Consider the following 15760-nt stretch of genomic DNA (forward strand, 5'->3'; position numbering starts at 1 on the left):
CGGGACCGCTCCCCCTGCACGGAGCAGGGGGTGCTGGCCCGGTAACCGGGACCCCCATTTGGAGAGGGCAGTGCCGGGGGGCACCGGGAGGGGATCAGGAGCCGGGGACACCCCGGCCCCGCGGGGACAGAAATGTCACCGGGGACTGCTGCCGAGGGGGCCACAAGTTTAGGGCTCCGCTCTACAACCCCAGGCCCGACCCCCGTCCCGCTGCGCTCCGCCCCGGGCCGGTCGCGGCTGCCCCGGCGCCTCCCCGCTCCCCCCGGCCGGGGCGCGGCTATAAGGAGCGGCGGGGCTGGCGGCGGGCGCGGGGCGGCGGAGCGGCGGGCACGGCAGGTACGGGACCGGCTCGGGGGGGACGGGGTGGGGCTAGGGGGGTGCCGGGCAGGACGGGAGAAGGGGGATCCCCGTGAGTTCCGTGAGGAGTTCCCACTCCTCTCCCGGGGTCTCTGCGCGGCGGGCGCGGCAGGTACGGCCAGGAACGGGGAGGCGATCCCACCCCGTGGGATCTGCGTGGGATCCCGGGTCAACTTCTTCCCTCTTTACCGGGGTCCCTGAAGTCCCCGCGCTGCAAGCGGGGCGGGTACGGCCGCGGGAGAGACCCGGCAGGAGGGGGTCCCCCCCGTTTGCCCCCCGGATTGTCCCCACCAGCCGCTTTCGGGGTCCCCATCACTCCCCAAGGGCTGAGACTTGGCAGCTCACGGCACTGCCCGCGATTTGGACTGGGGGTGGCGTTGGGAAAGGCACCCGGCCAAGCCCCCCGAGTGTCCCGCGGAGCCCCTTCCCGTGGGGGGTTTGTTTTTGGAGCCTGTGTTTGAGGGGTGGGCGGGCACGGGGCCCCTCAGGTGCCGCGGAGTGAGGAGCTGGGGAGAGAGAGGGTGTTCTGGAGGTTGAGCTGCGTGGTCACAAGGGGAGTTACAAAACCGGAATGTTTTGAGGAGCCTGGGGAAGGCAGGGTGGGAGCAGCGCCCACAGTGAGACGGGGCTTGCAGGACCCCCGTGACCTCACTGCCCTCCTTCTGCAGGTGTGGGGACATGACCGGGGACATGCGGGCCCTGCTGTGCCTCTGGCTGGTGGCCCAGGTGGCCCAGGTGGCCCTGTCCTCCCGGGTCCGCACCCGCCGGGAGCTGGGGCCCGGTTTGTACGAGCACGGAGTCTACGACGCCGGGGGCTCCTACTGCCAGCGGGGGGATGTCTGCTGCCACGGCCGCGACGACGGCTGCACCGTGCCCTACCACGACACCCTCTGCTACTGCGACCTCTTCTGCAACCGCACCGTCTCTGACTGCTGCCCCGACTTCTGGGAATACTGCCTGGGCATCCCGGCCCCCTTCCCCAAAGCCCCAGGTGAGGCGCACCCAGTCCGGCTGTGGGTGCTGGGGCGCAGCCCTGGGGTGCTGCACGCGCTGTGTGATGCTCCTTGGGGTGATGGATGTGGCACCCCACATTCCTGCCCTCACCGCAGAGCTGCTCCGGATCCCTCTAAGCTATGGGAACTCCTACAGAGTGTCCGGGATGGGGATGGGCTCCCAGAAAAAAAAGGTGTGGGATCAGCCCGTGAGCCCACAGCCCGTTCCCTGGGGGAGCGGCAGCTCAAGCGGCGCCTGTGGCCAGAGCAGGGACGTGAGGGGACATGTGGGGACTCCATCCCAGCCTGCCTGGTCACGTCTGGGGCAGGCAGATGCTGGCCCTGGCTTAACCCTGAGGGCAGCTGGGACGGCCGGGAGCGAGGATGGGGCACGGGCAGCCCCCAGCTCACAGCACAAGGCTCCCTCAGAAGTCGCTGCGGAGCAGAGCCAGCTCCCGGGCACAACCGGCCCCTTTATCCCTGTCCCGCCAAGCTGAGCACATTTAACTCTCCCGGCGCCGAGCCAGCCCCGCTCCCACCCTGCAGCACCCGCTGACCCCCAGCATAACTTTGGGGGTGCCAAGGTGCAGCCGGGCACCTGCCTGGATTTAAGAACAGCATTGATTTTCCCTTTGGTTTGTACCCCCGGGATTATGGGGGTGCTGGTGGGACCCCCGGCACAGCCAAGCACTCACCGGGGGCTCTCCCTTCCCATCCAGGCTGTGCCCGTGCAGGACACAATTATCCCACCGGAGCCACGTACCGGGAGAACTGCAACCTGTGGTGAGTGAGTGCTTTGGGGACACCCGTGGCGTGTCACCAGCATGTCACCAGAGGAAGGTGTCGCCGTCCCGCGGGTTCCTGTAAACCTCAGGGCTCGGCGGAGAGCGAGGCCCGAGCTGGGTGGTGGGAGCTGCTGCCAAAAATCCTTCCCTCCAACAAATTCAGAGCCAAGGGCCTTGAGCCGCTCCCAAGTTTCAGTGCATTTCTGCGTGGGAGCCGCTCGCCCCGGCGGGACAAGGCACTGCCCAGGGGGGTTTTGGCCACGCTGGTCCCAGCCCAGCTTGCCCAAGCCTGACGGGACGCTTGGGCAGCCTCGGCAGTTTTGTGCCAGGGGCCAGAGTCCGGCTGTGCCGCCCGCTCGGCAGCCCCCGGAGCTCGCTGTTGGAGCAGAGCAGGAGTTATCTGGGAATTCTGGTATTACTGGCATCCGGAGATGGGGGATAGGGGAACCTCCAGGCGCGAAGCTGCCGGAGACGAGGATTGAAGCCGGCGGGGCGATGCGGCAGATAAGCGGGAATCAAAGGCAGCGTCTGGGGCATGTGCGAGGGCAGGGGCACGTGTGAGAACATGTGTGTGCGGGCGTGCACCTGGGCTGCAGGTGAAAAGCCAGCCCGACCCTCCCCACAGCTCTGCGGCAGCCCAGAGTTTCTCCGGGATCATGGCACGGAGCACTCGGGGATGGAGGGTGTTCCCATTCCCGGGGGAATGTCAGTGTCCCCATTCCCGGGGGAATGTCAGTGTCCCCATTCCCGGGGGAATGTCAGTGTCCCCATTCTCGGGGGAATGTCAGTGTCCCCAAGCCATGCATGTGAATGTCCCATCCCTGCTGCTGCTGGAGCATCTCTGACCCACCAGCGCTGGGGAGGGGGCAAATCTTCTCTTCCAAACCCTCCTGCCCCGCGCTTGGCGCCTGGAGAACAGGAATTCCTGCAGCGCCTCACCCCCGCCCCTGTCCCTGCCGGGGTCCTGCGGTGGCTGGGTGGGTGCCAGGGGACAAAAGCCATGGCGAGGTGTGACACAGAGTGTGGGTACCCAGCTGGTGGCACCCTGAGGTGCTCCCGAGCCGCCAGGTGTCACACGGGGCGCTGGGAGCGCTCAGGGATGGAGGGAGGAATGCTGGAAGGCAGGTGCTGCCGGCGGGGTTGGGATAGGGGTGTCTGGCAGGACACGGCTGCAGCCTCGCTCAGCTCCATAAAAGGGAAATGTGCCGGGATCTGGGCAGGAGGAAGCGTGCCAAGCATTGCTCAGTGCAGGGGGGAACACAGCCCGGGGCTCCCCAGAGGACCCCCCCCACCCCGCCTGTCCCCGTGGGTGCCGCAGGGGTGGCCTGGTCACGGTGGGTCACTGATGGGGACACCCAGCCCCGACCCCCGGCCGGTGTCCAAGCCCCTCTCTGATATCTGCAACCCTGGCAGCTTTTCAGCTGATTTTCTGTCTCATGGCCTGTCTGCCCTCGGGGCTCCAGCGGGGGGCTGGGGAAGGGGGGAGACAGCTCCCAGGGCCACCCAGAGGCCACTCAGGGTCACCCAAAGGCCACTCAGGGTCACCCAGAGGGCGTCACCCCGTTCTAAGGTGCCAAGCTCTGGTGACACCTGACAAAAGCAGCCCCTCGCCCCTCGCTGACTGCGCAGTTCGGGAGGCGAAGCGCCCACTCGGGGTCCTCCTGGTCACCCTGGGGACACCATTTCCCACCGGCTGTCCCCTCTGCAGCACCTGCGGCCCCGGCGGGCAGTGGCAGTGCGAGGACCACGCCTGCCTGATGGACGGGGAGCTGATCGACGCCGTCAACAGAGGCAACTACGGGTAAGGACCGGGCACCGCGAGGATGGGGCGGGGATGCTTCACCCCTCGGTGCTTTTTGGGGTAACCCCTGACCCGTGTCCCCTCTTCCCACGCAGCTGGAGAGCCGCCAACTACAGCCAGTTCTGGGGGATGACCCTGGAGGACGGGATCCGGCACCGCCTGGGCACCTTCCGTCCCTCTCCCACCGTCATGAACATGAACGAGATGCATGTGAGTCCCTGTCGGCGGGGAAACTGAGGCACGCCAGGGGCTGTCCCCGCCCGTCCCAGTGATTCCCCATGGCTGGGAAGGGGCTAGCAGGCGGGAGGCAGGGCAGCCCTTATGTTTGGAGACAGCAGCTCAGCAAATTCCCCCGGACAATCCCCGGGCTGCCAGTGTTGTTTTTTCCCCCTCTCCTCCGTGTTGGTTTCCCATCGGAACGCCGGCCCCGCCGCTGCTGACTCAGCAGAGCCGCCCGCTCCAGCTCTTTGCCTTTGCCCGTACCCAAACCCGGGGTGGGCACCCCCGGGGGTCCCTGGGGTGCTGGCAGAGCTTGCTGCACGCCCAGCCCCGCGCTCCAGAGCCTGAGGTTTAATTGTAAAGGCGCTTCCTGCGCTGGGAGAAGCCGGGGAGTCGTGGCCGTGTCCTCCCCAGGAAGGCCGGGGCGGGGGCACCGTCCCTGCTCCCGAGCGGAAAGGCTGGGCCAGAGGCCACTGCGAGGGGCTGTGTCACCCGCGGCCACCGAGGGCCTTGCTGGGGTCCGGGACAGGTCACTCGGTGCTGGTGTTCTCCAAGGAGCTGCTGGGCTGTGGAACACAAATGTAGGGGAAATTGAGGCGTGTGGCCTTTGTGGGATAACCTCTGTGGTGATGTCCCTGCCCTGAGGGGTCTGGCAGTGAGGCTGGGGGACACAATACGTGCGTGGGGACACTGCTCACAGGATGGCTGCGGTGGCAGGAGGAGGAGCAGGGGTGGCACAGCGGGGCTCCAGGACACTAAAATTGGCTGGGGACCATCTCAGAGGATGGCAGGGGTGGCAGGAGGAGGAGCAGGGGTCACACAGTGGGGCTCAGGGACACTAAAATTGGCTGGGGACCATCTCAGAGGATGGCAGGGATGGCAGGAGGAGCTGGGGGAGTCCCGGTGGGCTAAACCCCCCCTGGTTCTGCCCCGCAGATGAACATGGACTCCAATGAGGTGCTGCCGCGTCACTTCGATGCCGCCACCAAATGGCCCGGGATGATCCACGAGCCCCTGGACCAGGGAAACTGCGCCGGCTCCTGGGCCTTCTCCACTGCTGGTGAGGGGAGATGGGGCGGGCTGGGTGAGGACAGCGGGGACAGAGACAGAACCGCCTCCCCCTGACCTCCCGCTCCTCCCCAGCCGTGGCCTCGGATCGCATTTCCATCCACTCCATGGGACACATGACCCCCGCCCTGTCCCCACAAAACCTCCTGTCCTGTGACACCCGCAACCAGCGGGGCTGCAGCGGGGGCCGCCTGGATGGAGCCTGGTGGTACCTGCGCAGGAGAGGGTCAGTGGGGATGGGATGGGATGGGATTCATGGGATGGGATCCATGGGATGGGATGGGATGAGATGGGATGGGATCCGTGGGATGGGATGGGATGGGATCCATGGGATGGGATCCATGGGATGGGAACTGGTATGGGATGAGATGGGATGGGATCCATGGGATGGGATGGGATGGGATGGGATGGGAACTGGGATGGGATGAGATGGGATGGGATCCATGGGATGGGATCCATGGGATGGGAACTGGGATGGGATGAGATGGGATGGGATCCATGGGATGGGATGGGATGGGATCCATGGGATGGGATGGGATCCATGGGATGGGATCCATGGGATGAGATGGGATGGGATCCATGGGATGGGGGACAGGATGGGATAAAGGGGTTTGAGGCTCCTGAGGAGAGCCCAAGAGCTCCCCGTGCTCATCCTGCCCCTTGGGCAGGATTGAGAGTGGGGTTTGGGATCGGGATGAGGGTGGGGTTTGGGATGAAGATGGAATTGGGATTGGGATGGGGATGAGAGTGGGTTTTGGGATGGAGGAGGGATTTGGTGTAGGGATGGAGAGTAGGTCCGGTGTGGGGATGGGATTGGGATGGGGATGAGATTGGGGTTCAGGGCTGAGATGGGAGTGGAGTTTGGGATGAGGATGGTCTTTCCCCTCCTACATGTCCGTCCCCGTGCTCAGGGTGGTGACAGACGAGTGTTACCCATTTACGAGTCAGCAGAGCCAGCCGGCGGCTCCGCCCTGCATGATGCACAGCCGCTCCACGGGCCGGGGCAAGCGACAGGCGACAGCGCGATGCCCCAACCCCCAGACCCAATCCAACGAGATCTACCAGTCCACCCCCGCCTACCGCCTCTCCTCCAGCGTGAGCGCCGGGCCCAGGGGCGGAGCGGGAGCCCTTTGGAACGGGGAGCCGGGAAGGGGCTTGGCTCGGGCTGCTTTACCTGGGAAAAGCGAGTTTGGGAATGCGGCTGGGAAAACCCCGCTGTGGAGCCCGCGGGGAGCGGCTCCTCCGCCCGGCACCTCCACAGCAGCCGCCCGTGGGTGCTGGAGCGGCTCTGCCGCATCCCTGGGGGTGGGGAGGGCAGTGCCGGGGGTCCCGGTGCCACCTGGTTCTGTCTTTACAGGAGAAAGAGATCATGAAGGAGCTGCTGGAGAACGGCCCCGTGCAAGGTAAGGAGCTGGCGGGGCCACCCCTCCGTGCAGCCCAAAAGGTTGGGGGAGCAAAGTGGGGGGGAAAAAATCGCTCTGTCCGGTTTGGGGGAGCTGTCGTAGGAGCCAGAACCCCCCTTCAGCTGCTCTCGCTGCGTGCCCGGGCAGCGCTGCCCCAGTGCCCGTCATGCTGCCCACCCCAGCGGGCACTGGGTTGCTCATTAACTCCTGAGATTTAATCACCGTCTTGGCAGCTGCGTTTGTTTAACTTTATTTTTGCTTTTTGAAACCTCCTCGGAGTGTTGTTGCATCGCCCCGGGGAGGATCCGGCTGCCGCCTTTCCTCCCGCTGGGAATGCTTTTTCCCTCGTGCCCCCTGTGCCCGTACCCCTGGGGGACGCGGAGCCCTTTCCTTGGGGACAGTGGCCGTGTCCCCAAAGCCTCTCGCCCTCCCCGCAGCCATCCTGGAGGTGCACGAGGATTTCTTCATGTACAAGAGCGGGATCTATCGGCACACGCCGCTGGCCGAGGGGAAGGGGCCGAAGCACCAGAGACACGGGACCCACTCGGTCAAAATCACCGGGTAGGAGTGAGGGTGGCCTGGGGAGCTCCAGGGGGTGCCGAGAGGGTTGGTCTGAGCGGGAGAAACGTTCCCTTTGATTGTCCCCGAGCTGGGAAAGGAAGCAGGGAGAGGAATGGTGACACGAGTGAGGTGCTCAGCACACCGCAAGGAGGGGGCCGGGTTGGAGGTGCAGAGCCCGGCGAGGGCAGCGGGACCGGCTGCCCTGTGCCGCTGTTTCCTTCCTCCTGCGTGGCTAAATATTACTGCCCCTATTCCGGGAGCGGATATCCAAACCTCGGCCTGGCCCTGGGGAGGTGCCGGGGGCAGGAAATGAGCAGGGTCAGCACCCCCCCATCCCACCGCGGTGCTGGCTGGGGGGATCCCACACTCCGGGGGTGCCTGGGGACACCCCCTCATCTCCTGTCCCGCTGCAGGTGGGGAGAGGAGCAGCTGCCTGATGGCCGGACCCAAAAATACTGGGTGAGTGTTCGGGGTGAGTTTGGGGGGCTCAGCCGTGGGGTCCAGCTTGGCTTCGGCGTGGGGGGAATCGCCACGCTGAGCCTGTCCCGTGTCCCCTCTGCAGACGGCGGCCAACTCGTGGGGCACGGCGTGGGGCGAGGGCGGCCACTTTCGCATCGCCCGCGGCGTCAACGAGTGCGAGGTGGAGACTTTCGTGGTGGGGGTTTGGGGCCGCGTCAGCACGGAGGACATGCCCCACAAGTGAGCCCCACCATGTCCCTGTCCCCACCGCGACCCCGTCCAGCCCCGCGGGCCCTCGCTCACAGCAGGGCGGGCGGGGGGCTGGCGCTGTCCCCTGGCTCCCGTGGCCGGGGGCTGCGTGTCCCCGCTGTGCTGACACAGCGGCTGGGTGCAGTGGGGCGTGCGTGGGGGGTGCCCCGGGGGCTGCTCCCGTCTCCCATGGGATTTGCCCGCTAATCTCCCCGTCCCGGGCTGCGGTGGCGGCGGGGGGCTCTTCAAAGGCAGCTGTAACCCCCCCCTTATCCCGGCTGGCGCTGCAGGATTCCCTCCCCTTTTCCCAATGGATGGGGCTGGGAAGGGACCCCTCCCCATATTCCTGCCCCTCCCGTCCTGGCCCCAGCAGCTCCCCCCAGCAGGGCAGCGCTGGAGCTGGGGGTGTGAAATAATCCGGGGGGGGTCCCCTGAGCCCCTAGGGCTGGGTAGAGCCACCATGGGGTCCCCACCGTCCCCCCCAGCCCATCCCTATGGTGCTATGGCCCTGCCACCCCCCTGGGGACAGCAGGGACAAGGGAGGGCTCAGCCCCGTGGTGTCCCCGTCCTGGTGGGGCCACAAGCGGAGTCCACGCAGCCAGCACAGCCCGGGACCCCCCGCCTCCCCCCCAACCCAAGGGCTGGACTTTTAAGACTTTTTTTTTTGTATTTATTTTGCTTTTTATTGTTTGTAAATAAAGTTATGGAAGCCTCAGAGCCTCAGAGGTGTAGTCAGTGCTCCGATGGGGACACGTGGCCCCTGTCACCCCCGTCTGGGGGAGCCCAGCACGGCCTCGGGAAGGGCTGGGGGGTGAGATAAGGTCCCCGCTCATTGTTCACCTTCCGGCCCCGCCGCTCCGGTCACCGCGGCCAGCGCTGGACACACCGCGGGCACGCGCAGCCACTCGGGCCACCACGGCCACCACCGCGGCCAGGGGGGTCACCGCGGGCAGCTGGGCCACCACAGGCAGGTACTGCCACCACAGGCAGGGATTGCCACCACAGGCAGGTACTGCCACTGCACCCAGCTGTGTCACCCCAGCCGGATGTGTCACCTCACCCAGCTGTGTCACCTCACCCAGCTGTGTCACCTCACCCATCTGTGCCACTGCACCCAGCTGTGCCACCACAGGCAGGTATTGCCACCTCACCCAGCTGTGCCACCAAAGCCAGCTGTGCCACAGTACCAAGCTGTGCCACCTCGGGCAGGTATTGTCACCACAGCCAGGTATTGCCACCTCACCCAGCTGTGCCACCAAAGCCAGCTGTGCCACCGCGGGCAGGTATTGTCACCACAGGCAGGTGTTGTCACCACAGCCAGGTATTGCCACCACAGGCAGGTATTGTCACCACAGCCAGGGGTTGTCACCACAGCCAGGTGTTGTCACAACAGGCAGGTATTGTCACCACAGCCAGGTGCTGTCACCACAGGCAGGTATTGTCACCACAGGCAGGTGTTGTCACCACAGCCAAGTATTGTCACCACAGACAGGTATTGTCACCACAGGCAGGTGTTGTCACCACAGCCAAGTATTGTCACCACAGACAGGTGTTGTCACCACAGGCAGGTATTGTCACCACAGCCAGGTGTTGCCACCACAGCCACCGTGCAGCTGGCTGTGCCACCGCGGCCAAATGTGCTCCTGCAAGTGCCACCACGGTGAGATGTGCCACCACACCCAGGCGTGTCACCACAGCCCCCGTGTCCCCGCAGCCACCCCGCGCCATCCCTGCGGTGACGCTGGGGCTGTTGTCCCTTCTTCCTGGCGGTCCCTGTCCCTTTCCGTGTCCCCTCCCTGCTGGGGTCTCGCACACAGTGCGGAGTGCGGTGTCACCTGCTGGTGGCTTCCTTCAACTGCAGGGATGTGTGCAGATACATTGCTGTATTTTTAACATTTTTATAAATTAAAAATATTAATATATTAATAAATTAAAATATTTATACCTATAGATAGAGCTATGGATGTGTATACATATGTCTGTATATATACATATATATACATATATATATATATACACAGGTACTTGTTTATGTTCAGACATAAACACCCCCCTCCTTATATCTATATTTATATTTATATTTATATTTATATTTATATTTATATTTATATTTATATTTATATTTATATTTATATTTATATTTATATTTATATTTAATATTTATATTTATATCTATATTTATATCTATATCATCTATCTCTATATCTATATCTCTATCTCTATATATCTCTATCTATATGTATCTATATATATGTATCTATACATCTGTGTTTATATATATCTGTATATATTTATATATATTTATATAAGCAAAAACCACCCTGTATATATTTTATATGTGTATATATGTACATGTAACCACACCTGTTATATATATATAATTACATTGTGTATTATATATTATTATGTATTATATAATATATAATATATAATATATAATATATAATATATAATATATAATATATAATATATAATATATAACATATAACATATAACATATAATATATATATTATATATTATATATTATATATTATATTATATATTTTATATTATATATTTTATATTTTATTTATACATTATATGGAATATGTATTATGTATTTTATTTACCCATTATATAGAATAGAATAGAAGTTGTATATATAATGTAAGTAAATTATATATTAAATATACATATAACGTGTGTATCTATGTATTTACATGTACACATGTATATTTACATGTATATATATGTAAACAGTTTTTAATATGTTTATGTATATATTTTTAATATATACAATATATATTATATATACTATAATATATATATAATATATATTGATATACTAATATAATTAATAAAATAATTAATAATAAGTATAATGAATTAATATACTTATATATAATATATTAATATAATATTAATTTTAGTGTATTTAATATATAATCTATAATATAGAATATGTTAATGTAATAAACATAATAATTTAAATAATATAATTAATATTAATATATTATATAATAGATACAATATACATTTTAAATATGTTTGTATATATATGTACATGTATATATATATAAACATGCCTATATATATGTATATTTATATATGAAAAGATGTATGTACACACACCTACATATATGTATATATACACATATATATACCTATTCACCTGTGTGTGTATATAAATATATATATTAAAATATGGAAATATATCTTTATGTTATATGCAGGTATGTATATTTATATATATTTGTATGTATTTATATCTATATATGGATTTTACATATATTTTACAGATACGTATTTTATATATATTATATATATAATATATAAAATATATATAATACATATATAAAATATATAAAATACTTTTATAAAATAATACATCTATAAAACAGTAATTCTATATTTATATAGATATTTGGAACCTCCAATCCCTCTGCCTCAAGCCCAAGTAGGGCTGAGCTCTGACTCAACAGAAATATTGGAAATGCTCAGGGGAGAAATATCCTGGGAATGTTTAGGGATGGTTGGGAACAGCCAGTGCTGCCTGGGGCTGGAAAACACCGAGCTCACAGAAAACACCAGGGTTGGGCCCTTCCTTCTGATCTCTGACCTTTTAACCTTTTATTCCCTAACAATTCCTTCAAATCTCCTGGAGACTCCTCGAGGCAAATTCCAGGTTTATCCCCTGGACGTCACTTGGGAAGAAAACTTCAGCATCTGTCGGATTTTTCTGTGCCTCAGGAGCCTCCCAATCCTTTATTTTCTGTATTTTGACATGAAATTCCTAAGAACTGATTTTAGGGAATGGTGTCCAACACTGGGAGCAGGGAGAGAGGCACAGGACGTGTCCCCTGGTGCCACTGAGGGGGACAGGAGACACCTGATGTCCTTTGGACACAGAAACCACAGAGCAGCTGGAGCACAACGCCTTTTATTCCAAAGCTGGAAGAACTGAGCTCTAAACTTTGTCTGGATTTGGCTTCAGGATTGGCAACAGTGAGGGGACGATCCCATGGGGCTGCAGCAGTGCATCCCATTCCAGCAGCCCCCGGAGAAACGGGAATGAGACCCCCAGGAAAGCATTCCTGGGGGCGGGATGCACTCCCAGGGCACTCAGGCAGGAAAAGAAGGAGCTTTGTCCTCACTTTTCCCCTTTCCTACTGCTTCCAAACCCGAGGCTCAGCTTCTCTTCCCCAAAACAGGGATGTTCTGCTGCAGGCACCTTGGGATGAAGCTGGAATTTGGGGCTGGCACAGGATCTAAGCTGCTTTGGCTGTCCCAGTTTGGCGTGGGATTCATCCTGACTCCCACAGAATGGACATAAGGAATCCAAGCCAGGAAAACACCAGCAGGATTTGGGGTGGATCAAGCTGGAAATTTGGCCCCAGGGGGAACTCTTGGAGAGGAAGGGAGCTTAGCCACATCCCAGAGGGAAGATGAAGATGGCTGAAGCTCCTGGAGAGCTCCAGAATTCCCAGCCTTTGGCGAGGGGATGTCACAGCATCCGGGTCACCACCATGGCGAGGAAATCCTCGTAGCTGAGGCGGACGTTTCCCACCAGCGCCGTGTCCTTCTCCCGGAAGGCGTCGGTGAGGCTCTGCAGCTGCATGCAGATGTGGATGAACCGGTCCAGTTGGATACTGGGATTGGGAGAACGCTGGGCGTACCGGGCCAGCAGCAGCTGGCTGAACTGCGGGCTCAGGTTGTAGCCCATCTGGGAGAAAGCTGGGAGCAAGGAAAACTCGGATTAAACCTTCCCAAAAGGAGGGAGAGCGGCTGTGTCCCCCTCCCTCATGTCCCACACATCCCATCTCCCACTACCACCACCCTTCCCACACTTCCCACTCAGGGTGTGCACGGGCAGGGCTCTCCAGAGGAATCAAACCACAAATTCCAGGCGTTTTTCCCTCTACACACACCCAAGAGCCCCTCCCAAAAGAACAGGTTCCAGCCATGCAGGGTTGAGGGGGAATTCTGGGCTTCCTGAAGGAAGTTTGTGTCCCAGCCCTGCTCATCACCTCCTGTCCTCCTGTCCTCTGCCAGCCTGGTTTATCCAGTGGACAATTCCCAAACTGCTTTGGAAGCATCCCAGGAGCTCAGAGCCCCCCAGCTCAGCTGCAGGGACCACCCCAGGAGGAATTGCAGTTTCCAGCTGGGAACAGAGCCAGGCAGTGGCACTGGGGAGGTCAGGACAGGCCAGGCTGGTGCCTCTGCCCCTCACCCACCTTGCTGGAGCTCGCTGAAGCTGATGGAGCCGGATTGGTCCCTGTCATACTGCTGGAACAGGCTCCTCCACTGCTGGATGAAGCGGAGCAGGGCGGAGAAGCCGTAGACGTCAATGCGTCCTGACCGCGTCTTGTCAAACATGTCTGGGCAGGGAGGAGCAGGAACAGGGCAGGGAGGAGTGGAAAAGCTGCAGAAACTTCCAGGGAGCTCAGGATCCACACCACGGCTCCCTGGAATCCTGCTCTGATCCCAAAAATCCCCCCTCATCAGGACTGCGATCCACGGACCACGCGACCCCCAAGGCTGAGAAGAAACGGCACTGAAAGCTGAGGATGGGGCAAGCTCTGGGTCAGTCTCCACATTTTTTAGGCTTTCCCTCCCTTTCCTCTCTGTCTTTCTGGGATCTGGGGCCTGTGCAGAGCTGGGATTTCCTTTTCCAAGCAGGATTTTGGGCCCTTCACTCGTGTCCTGCACCACTGGGGGCTGCTTTGTTTGCCCAGCTGTGGCTCCAGCCAGGAGCGCTGCCCAGGGAAAACGGGAATTCTGTCGGGATGGGCTTCAGCCCAAATCCAAATAAACCAGATTAACACCAGGAAGAGGGGAAGGAGATCCCAAACTCACTGATCATGAGCAGACAGGTCTCATCGTTGAACGAGGACCAGTTGTTGTTGACCAGCGCCTGCTTCAGCTCCTTGACGGAGATGAACCCGCTGCGATCCGTATCCACTGTCTGGAACCAGGAAAACGCCTCGGGATCCACCCCTGGGGGGGCATTCCCTGCGTGGGGAGAGGCCATCGGAGCTGTCACCTTCCCCTCGGACAGGCCACGGGCAGGGCTGGTCCCGGGGGAGGGTCCTAGGGCCCGGCAGAGCTTCTCCTCCCACGGGTTTTACAGCCACGTAAAATCTCGGGAAAACAGGGCAGGAAGGGCTGGGATGGGCACGGAGTGGCTGGAGCTGGGAATTGGCTGGGAATCAGAGCCTGGGGGAGCTCTGGGATGGACAGGGAGCGATGGTGTCGCCCCACAAACCCGGCAGCAGCGGGAGACGGATGTGGGGTGTAAAGTTTTAGGGCTGCCTGGCACTTCCTCTTCCTCCTCCTCCTCTTTCTCCTTTCCCTCCTCCTTTTCCTTCTCCTCCTCCTTCTCCTCCTCCAGGATTTCAAAATAATAAACTGGGATATTGAATTCCATTCTCTCGGTGGCTTCTGCTGAGCTGGGGATCCTCTCAACCTCCACCTCTCACCCGGGCACCGGGCTGGGGACACCCGAGCCTCCCGACCCCGCACGGGGCTGGGGACACCCGAGCCCCCCGACCCCGCAGCGGGCTGGGGACACCCGAGCCCCTCGACCCCGGGCGCCGGGCTGGGGACACCCGAGCCTCCCGACCCCGCACGGGGCTGGGGACACCCGAGCCCCCCGACCCCGGGCACCGGGCTGGGGACACCCGAGCCTCCCGACCCCGCACGGGGCTGGGGACACCCGAGCCCCCCGACCCCGCAGCGCGCTGGGGACCCCCTGGCTCCGCACCTCTGTCCCGGGCACCGCCGCACGGAGAGCCCGGACTCACCTCCCGGGGCCGCCCCGCCGTAGGGCCCGGGCTGGGGGCCGCCGTAGGGACCCCCGGGCGGGGGTTGCCCGTAGGGTCCCGGGGGTGGCCCCCCGCCGTAGGGACCCCCGGGGTAGGGGCCGACCGGGGGGGGCTGTCCTGCGCCGGGGAAGCCCTGGGGAGGGGACACAGCCGGTGTGAGGCGGCCACCGGGATGAGCACGGGGACCTCGTATCACTCACCCTGCACCCCCTGCGCGCTTCCCCTGGCCCCCAGACCCGGCCTCGGTCATATTCCCGCTCCCGGTGACAGTCCCGATCCCGGTCCCTGGTCCCCGGCGCCGCTCCGGGTTCCGGTCCCGCTCCCCGGTCCCGCCCCCCGGTCCCGCTCCCTGCTACCCCCTTCGGCTGAGGGGTCCCGCCCCCCGCTCCTCGGTCCCGCTCCCCGGTCCCGCCCCCCGGTCCCGCTCCCCGGTCCCGCTCCCCGGTCCCGCTCCCCAGTCCGGCTCCCCAATCCCGCTCCCCGTTGCCTCTCCGCTCCCCGCTCCCCGGTCCTGTTCCCCGCCGCCACTCTTGGTCCTGGTCCTGGTCCTGGTCCTGGTCCTGGTCCTCGTCCCGATCCCGGTCCCGGTCCCCGCTCCCGCTCCCCGCTGCCTCTCCGCTCCCGCTCCCCACTCCTCGCTCCCGCCCCCCGGTCCCGCTCCCTGGTCCTGTTCCCCGGTCCTGTTCCCCGCCGCCACTCCTGGTCCTGGTCCTGATCCCGATCCCGATCCCGGTTCCGCACCTGGCCCGGGTACGCCATAGCCGCTCCTCCGCCCCAGCCACGCCCCAATGACGTCACACAACATACACCGATCTCATTGGCTGCGCTTGGCAGTGATCACGCCTCCTGGGCGGGGCAGAGGCGGGGCGATGACGCGCGGGAAGCGCGCGCCCAGGGGCCGGGGCCTTAAAGTGGCGAGGGCGCCGGGATGGGAGGGGTGGGGCCCACCGGGATGGGAGAGCTCCGGGAGCTCCCCGGGAGCGGGGCTGGAATTGTCCGGGCGCTCATCCGGGATCAGACCGAGACTGCGGCCAGGATCAGCCTGGGAGCGGGGCTGGCGAC

General features: G+C 59.8%; 3 protein-coding genes across 4 annotated transcripts; 2 read left to right on the forward strand and 1 right to left on the reverse strand.

The window, feature by feature from the left end:
* Window positions 1-222: 222 nt before the first annotated feature.
* TINAGL1 (tubulointerstitial nephritis antigen like 1) lies at window positions 223-8611 on the forward strand. Of its 2 annotated transcripts, none has more exons than XM_058856418.1 (12): window positions 223-336; window positions 1026-1348; window positions 2069-2132; window positions 3843-3935; window positions 4031-4145; window positions 5091-5214; window positions 5298-5448; window positions 6134-6317; window positions 6580-6625; window positions 7063-7186; window positions 7600-7645; window positions 7749-8611. In XM_058856418.1, exons 2-12 carry the CDS (start codon window positions 1036-1038, stop codon window positions 7887-7889), a joined length of 1401 nt encoding a protein of 466 aa, XP_058712401.1. In that variant the 5' UTR covers window positions 223-336; window positions 1026-1035; the 3' UTR covers window positions 7890-8611. The 2 variants fall into 2 exon arrangements, with proteins under 2 accessions (XP_058712401.1, XP_058712402.1); XM_058856419.1 differs by lacking the exon at window positions 223-336 and adding an exon at window positions 372-469.
* On the forward strand, window positions 7898-9940 carry LOC131588170 (uncharacterized). The gene is made up of 5 exons (XM_058856811.1): window positions 7898-8045; window positions 8711-8865; window positions 8904-9030; window positions 9104-9215; window positions 9254-9940. Exons 1-5 carry the CDS (start codon window positions 7898-7900, stop codon window positions 9801-9803), a joined length of 1092 nt encoding a protein of 363 aa, XP_058712794.1. The 3' UTR covers window positions 9804-9940.
* Window positions 9941-11798: 1858 nt separating this feature from the next.
* Window positions 11799-15529, reverse strand: PEF1 (penta-EF-hand domain containing 1). Its single transcript, XM_058856470.1, has 5 exons — window positions 15440-15529; window positions 14678-14831; window positions 13731-13886; window positions 13109-13252; window positions 11799-12608 (listed from the first exon to the last, which is right to left on the reverse strand). Exons 1-5 carry the CDS (start codon window positions 15455-15457, stop codon window positions 12379-12381), a joined length of 702 nt encoding a protein of 233 aa, XP_058712453.1. The 5' UTR covers window positions 15458-15529; the 3' UTR covers window positions 11799-12378.
* Between the last annotated feature and the right edge of the window lie 231 nt (window positions 15530-15760).

The sequence above is a fragment of the Poecile atricapillus genome, chromosome 24 (genome assembly GCF_030490865.1).
Source record: "Poecile atricapillus isolate bPoeAtr1 chromosome 24, bPoeAtr1.hap1, whole genome shotgun sequence".
NCBI lineage: Eukaryota > Metazoa > Chordata > Aves > Passeriformes > Paridae > Poecile > Poecile atricapillus.

Bases quoted from the DNA above. Each gene is read 5' to 3' on its own strand.
- TINAGL1 (XM_058856418.1), top strand. From the start codon at position 1,036: ATGACCGGGGACATGCGGGCCCTGCTGTGCCTCTGGCTGGTGGCCCAG. The intron at 3,936-4,030 runs GTAAGGACCGGG...CTTCCCACGCAG, and splicing joins GTCAACAGAGGCAACTACGG to CTGGAGAGCCGCCAACTACA. The intron at 4,146-5,090 runs GTGAGTCCCTGT...TCTGCCCCGCAG, and splicing joins TGAACATGAACGAGATGCAT to ATGAACATGGACTCCAATGA.
- LOC131588170 (XM_058856811.1), top strand. From the start codon at position 7,898: ATGTCCCTGTCCCCACCGCGACCCCGTCCAGCCCCGCGGGCCCTCGCT. The intron at 8,046-8,710 runs GTGCGTGGGGGG...CTGGGGGGTGAG, and splicing joins GCGGCTGGGTGCAGTGGGGC to ATAAGGTCCCCGCTCATTGT. The intron at 9,216-9,253 runs GTATTGCCACCA...CACCACAGCCAG, and splicing joins GGTGTTGTCACCACAGCCAG to GGGTTGTCACCACAGCCAGG.
- PEF1 (XM_058856470.1), bottom strand. The intron at 13,887-14,677 runs GTGAGTCCGGGC...CTCCCCACGCAG, and splicing joins CGGCGGGGCGGCCCCGGGAG to GGAATGCCCCCCCAGGGGTG. The intron at 13,253-13,730 runs GTGAGTTTGGGA...CTCCCTGCCCAG, and splicing joins GACCTGTCTGCTCATGATCA to ACATGTTTGACAAGACGCGG.